Raw genomic sequence first — 6,698 nt, 5'->3', positions numbered from 1 at the left:
TTCTAAAATTAAACAATGACTTTTTCACTAATTTATTTCTAATTAAAAATTAAGTCTTGAAGTCAATATCCATAAAAAAAACTGACGTATCCTAATTTTCTATTCAAAATTGAAAGAATGAATTTTCTTAGACTTTTTGCCAAAATCGATCGTATAAGGAAAAATATAAAATTTCACCCAAATAAGAATTTTTTGTCAATTTTTCTCTCTTCAAATCCTAATTTTACATAAGATAAAATCCTTCAAATTTTATAAAATTTCCACTAAAAATCTATTTTCTAATCTTAATGATTGTGCATATAACAAACTCTAGAATATTAAATAGAATTAAGAATTTATACCTAGAAAGATTAATAAAGAGACTAATTTTACTTAATTTTAAAAATAAAATCTTATAATTAGAAAAAAAATATAAGTAATCAAAGCAGACAAATTTACATTAACAAAAAACACATATAAGCTTAAATTTACATCTCCATTGCATGATTATGAAAATTGTATAAAGAAAACAAGAGGGAAAATAGAAATTTATACAATGTGTGGGGGTATATATACAAATTTTTGGTAAGTATGCAGGGTTAACTTTATATATGATATAAAAATAATGGGTGTTAATAATTCCAAGCACCATTATCCGTTAGAATGTGGAAGAAAACCGGGATTAAAGTTAAACTAATTGGAAAAAAAAAACAGTGAAGAAAGGTGGAAAAAGTGATCCACTAGCAGAAATAAAAAATAGTCCAATGTTTGTAATATAGTGATAAAGTAGGGGTGTTTGATTATTCTTAGAACAAAACCTTGAAATAAGTCCACGTACATCTCTTGTGATGTGCCTATATATGGGGTTGAAGCTTGGCATAGATGAGAGAAGAGTGACACCAATTTTAAACGCAAATTGTTCTCTCAAAAATTGCTCTCTCATAAGCAATTACCGATATTCCATTCCACCAAGTTATCTCTCTCTGTTGAGATCAAGATCATCATGGAATGGAGGAAGTGCTACTTGGATGTGATTTTGGTTCCTTTGGGGTTTCTTACAAGCATTGGGTACCATTTCTGGCTATGGCACAAGGTTCGAACTCACCCACACACAACCATCATTGGCATCAATGCTAGTGGTCGTAGAAACTGGGTTAATACCATGATCAAGGTACTTATCTTTTTTCTTTTCATTTTTCTCTTCATTTACCTTTCATTTTCTATACTATATATCATCCTTTTCACCATTACTTGTCATCATCTTCAACTAATTTTGCTTCACACGGCTAATGGCTCATAAAACTTGTATTTCCGATTGCAACTTTTGTGGCAAATGAAAAATTGCAGGTTTTAAAAGGTTGATTCATAATAGAAAAAAATAACAATCTGAGTTTTACCAAGATTGAATTAGAAAGTTTGGTAAGGTTAATACTTCTTAATCATGACTAGTAATATTTTCAAAAATTCTACTTTGATTAATCATAATTTAGTTATGGAAAATGTTATACCAGCCATTTACATTGCTGTTATAAAGCACCATAAGTGCTGTCGAATTTTGGTGGTGTATTGAAAATATATGACTAATTAAGACAGCTATGAGAGGCTAAACAATACATTTTTTTTAAAAAAAAAAAATTGTTAATAATTACTATTACTTTACTAAATTGCATGATAGTGGAAAAGTTTTTTGTACAGAAAAAAATGTTAAATTTAAACCCTTTGTTTTCCAGTTCAAATTTTAATAATTATCAAACAGTTTTATTGGTCTTGATCTATGTTCTACGTTAACTCTAAATTGTTAATTTGTAAAATATCCTAATAAAAATATAAGATGTTTTTTTATAATACGTGAAATGTCTTAGATCCCAAATTAATCTGCTGATATATATATATATATTAAAATACTTTGAATTTAATTATGGGTCATGCATGTTAGTATATACAATTTATGAAAATATAGACACTAATTTTCATAAAAATTGTAAACATTAGTTTGATTGTAGTGGTTTTTGATTTTTTTTTTTAAATTGATGGTACTAAGCAAATAATAATAACATAAAGTAAAGCCCTATTAACATGAAAGCATCTTTAAAAAACTTACTAACAATTTTATACTTTTAAAATTTATAAAAATAGAATAAAAATTAATGAGTTATATTACGATCGATAAGACTGAAATAACAAAATTTGCCAAAAGTCCTATTATATACTATGCCTTCGTTTTTTAGCATCTCAGGAATCATATTTTTCTGTACAAAATTTTGGCTATGAACACTATCTACAATCTTGTATGGGAATCTTTATGCATATATCATTTCCTTGGAGAATAAGAAGAACATATTAATTCCATATTCCTTGGCATTTAGCTTTTATTGATTTATTCTTGTTCTTGGTACCTAAATGCCACTTTAACAAACTATGCACAAACAAAACAACACAGAATGTTCTTATGGTAGTTAAATGAGTATCCATATAGATGATAATGTGCATGACAAATCCACGAATTTATCATAATATATATTCAAAGAAATGTATGCATAACAATGTTTTGGAAATTAGATTTAAATATATTCTTACTCCATATTTAATTTTAATATTTATAAAAAATTTAGTTGTATTGTGATCCTCAATTCTTATAAAATTAAATATTTCTGGAATACTGTTAATATATTTTTCACTTTTAACAGAAAATATTAACATGAATGTCAATGATTATATGTTAGTTTGGAAAATATTAATAATAATGTTTAATTATAACATTTAACATAGTTATCACAAAAATAAGTTAACATTTTTTTATAATGATCTAATATATCATATTAAATCCAAACTATTTAATTTTAAAAACTTCAGTTGCCAAAATGTCTGTCATACTTATAGAACTAAAATCATATTAAGAAAAAAATGGATTTAAACTTATAAATTATTTTCCTTCACAGTCTACGAGTATTTTCTATAATGGCTAGTTATGTACAAATCTAAACTCTGTTGCAACCATTGGTATGGATTTTCTTAATTTAAGTTACATAATAGAGGGATATAATTTTTTAGTATGATATTTTTTATATAATAACTTTATTCTTTAGTGCGAGATGATATTTTTTTTATAACTATCTCTATTGTTTTCAAGTATAAGAACCTGAAAAACAAATCAACATTATTCGGATTTAGTGCATGCTGAGTCGTGAACAACGTGTGGTGTTTCCTAATCTTTCTTATTCGTCAAAAACGTTGTCCCACGATGCAATGTCCCAAGATACGAAAAAGAAAGTGTCTTTAAAATCATAATTAAACCAACATAAATTCAATTATCGATCTAATTAATCTCTTAAATAATGAGAAAAATAATAAATAACTATTTTTGGAATTGTGCTATATTAACACAATAAAAAATAGAAAATATATACTTTATGAATTAATTAAATAATATTTCAATATTTTTAATTTTAAATATTATTATAATGTATATGTTTTTATTATGTGTGATAAAAAAACCCTTTTACTTTTTCCAGTTCTTCACTCTATGCAAATAGCAAGTCTTGTCATGCTACGGAAATATATCCTTTAACTTTTAAGAATATTAAAACAAATCTCAAAGTATGTTATTTACCCAAAAACAAATCTGTTATATCCTATGAGGTTCCCCATCAAACACATTCACCGTCTCTTTCCATCAATCCTAAACAGTAAAACGGATATGTCATAAAAAGGGTTGAAAAAATAAAAGATTCGGGAAATTACGGTTCGGGAAAGAAAATAGAGAGCTTATAGAAAGTTTATAATAACTATTCTTGATATAATAAAATATTTTTTAAAATATAATTTCATATAAAAATTATGTTGATATGAAAATAGTTTTTAAAATACAAATTATAATTGATATTAATTTTAAATTAAAATAAAAAATTATTTTCGCAGGTATTATAAAATAGTCCCTCCATATTTATCTATGAGAAAAAAATTTAAAATTTAAGTAAATTATAACTATTTTTATTTTATTTAATAATATTTTTTAAGTATCATAGTCTTAATTAATATTTAATTAAAGTATGAGGTTCCTTCCCATTTGTTTTAGGATTTGAGATTGTTTTTGAAGATTTCACAGATAAGAAAATATTTCATTGTAAATAAGTGGTGCAAACCTCATTTTTTATGTGGGTTGATTTATATTTAAAGTCAATTTCTTATCGATTGGACCTATCGTGTCATTCACTATCGAGTCGTTATCAAATCACTCATAAGATTGAATTACACTTAAAATTCACTTTTTAATACACATTATTAAGATTTAATTATATAAGTGAGTGAGTAATTGAAATGTATATGTTGATTATGACAGGACAATGAGAAGAAAAACATCCTGGCTGTACAATCACTGAGGAACACAATCATGGGTGCTACTCTAATGGCCACAACTTCCATTCTCCTCTGCTCAGGCCTGGCAGCAGTGATTAGCAGCACCTACAGTGTGAAGAAGCCACTGAGTGATGCAGTGTATGGGGCACATGGGGAGTTCATGGTGGCCCTCAAATATGTCACTCTCCTCACAATTTTCCTCTTCTCATTCTTCTGCCACTCTCTCTCCATAAGATTCATAAACCAAGTGAACATCCTAATCAACACCCCTCAGGACCCCATGTCCCTGGTGACCCCAGAGTACATCAATGAGATCCTTGAGAAAGGCTTCATTCTCAACACTGTGGGGAACAGGCTCTTCTATGCAGGACTCCCTCTGCTGCTCTGGATCTTTGGCCCTGTCTTGGTCTTCCTCTGCTCCCTCACCATGGTACCAGTGCTCTACAATCTTGACTTTGTCTTCACTACTGGCAAGGGAAAGGGAAAGGGGGAGCCCAACCAAAACAGGGATTTTGTATGAAATTACTGTGTAATGTCATCTACCAATAATGGAGAATTAGTTAATTGTATTATGTGGGGGTGAGTGAGTGAGAATTGAATTAGGTCTTTTTTTTTCTCATTTTGATAATAAAAAATGTGCATCTATGCTTTCCCCACTGGATGGTGATGATCCCTTAGTTTCTACAAGTTAGGTTGTGAACAAAAAGCATACCTGGTGCATAGTTTTGATTTTCTTGGCATGCACTTTGGTTGGATGAATAAAAGGTTGCAATGCTTTTCTCTCCCTCGTTAACTAATTAATTACAATGATGCTAAGTAGATCTCCAACAATAAAAGGTTTATCTTTATTCTATATATTATTTTTTACATGTTAATAGTAAAGAGTGAAATAATAAAAAATATATATTATTTATCACATAAATGGTTGCAGTTTAATTTTCTATTTTTTTAAATAAAAGTTTTCATGTTAGACATTACTATACAACTTGACATCTTAGTTATCCTCAACAATCATTTACCATCATCACATGAAAAAAATATTATTAAAAAAAATAAAAAAGAAAGAAAATAAAAAAATATGGGGGGACTAGACCAAAACTCATGTTAACAAAAACGATACATAGGTAGACTATATCTATTCATAAAGAATTCTAAGAACAAACTAGATGGTAGCCTATTATACCAATGAAAAGATTCTCTATGAATAAATTCTAAATTAGCCAACTTATCAGCACACACGTTTCCTCCATGAAAAATATGAGTAACCTTAAACCTGATTTTCCCACAGTAATTAAGACAAGTATTCCATTAGCATCCAAGGAACATTAGTCCTAGCAGTAAACGTAGTACAAACCAAAGCAAAATCACATTCCAGCCAGACATTAGTAAGCTCCATCTTTTGAGCTTCCTCCATAGAATGTATGACCCCATAAAACTCAGTAACTAGAGTAGTCTGAATTTCAAGAAACGCAGAGAAAACTCCAATAAATTCCCCCATACTCCCACGGAAAATACTTTCACAAGTAGCAAGACCAGGATATCCCTTAGCAGCCCCCATCAGTGTTAATTTTAACCCAACTTGGTGAAGGAAAACTTTAACTGTACGAGTATTAATATAAAAAAACTTGATCACATTGAAATCCAACATATCATTCTTCATTGAAACTTTAGACGAATTTTCCATTAGACGAGTTAAATATTTAAGAATCGAAATAGCCCTAGAAACCTCAATCTTATCCTGAAACAAGCATAATTCCTCATACGCTATATCATCCAAATAGAAAAAGTTACCACAACAAGCTTAATCAATTTAACCAAAAGACTGTCATCACTCTTAATAAAAGAGAGAAGATATTCCTTATTAGAGAAATGAGAAGTAGGAAAAATTTGTCGAACCTAACTCCAAATATGCTAAGCATTAGAACATTCAAAAAATTAAATGCTGAATATATTCCTCGTGCTTTTCACAAAGCGTACACATAGAACAAATATGCCGACCTTTATTTTGAATATGCTGATATGTAGGAAGCCGCCCATGAAAAACTTTCCAAAGGACAAGAATTTTGGAAGGCGGAAGATATGAAGACCAAATAAATTTACCCCAACCACAGGAAACTCCTGGATCCAAGAAAAAATTCATAGCCAATTTAAGAGTGAAACGACCAGACTCATCTAGAATCCAATTAGGAATATCCTGTTCCGCCCTAACCATGATATGACGAAAAAGATGAGGCATCTACCGTAAAACAATGGAATATTCCAATCACCACCTGTCCAAAACTGATAGACTATATTCAGAATGCTAGCACCATCAGATAATCCTACAATATTCGCTAAAGAAGTAGTAGCACACCATTTATCAT

The 6,698-nt window shown here is 29.1% G+C and overlaps 1 protein-coding gene across 1 annotated transcript; it reads left to right on the top strand.

Annotated features, from left to right (window-relative positions):
- Positions 1-813: 813 nt before the first annotated feature.
- LOC137813572 (uncharacterized) lies at positions 814-5,119 on the top strand. Its single transcript, XM_068615905.1, has 2 exons — positions 814-1,150; positions 4,319-5,119. Exons 1-2 carry the CDS (start codon positions 983-985, stop codon positions 4,853-4,855), a joined length of 705 nt encoding a protein of 234 aa, XP_068472006.1. The 5' UTR covers positions 814-982; the 3' UTR covers positions 4,856-5,119.
- The last annotated feature ends 1,579 nt before the right edge of the window (positions 5,120-6,698 follow it).

Source organism: Phaseolus vulgaris, chromosome 1 (assembly GCF_000499845.2).
Source record: "Phaseolus vulgaris cultivar G19833 chromosome 1, P. vulgaris v2.0, whole genome shotgun sequence".
Lineage (NCBI taxonomy): Eukaryota > Viridiplantae > Streptophyta > Magnoliopsida > Fabales > Fabaceae > Phaseolus > Phaseolus vulgaris.
This window is presented reverse-complemented; position numbering and strand designations above follow the sequence as displayed.

Bases quoted from the DNA above. Each gene is read 5' to 3' on its own strand.
- LOC137813572 (XM_068615905.1), top strand. From the start codon at position 983: ATGGAATGGAGGAAGTGCTACTTGGATGTGATTTTGGTTCCTTTGGGG. The intron at 1,151-4,318 runs GTACTTATCTTT...TGATTATGACAG, and splicing joins GGGTTAATACCATGATCAAG to GACAATGAGAAGAAAAACAT.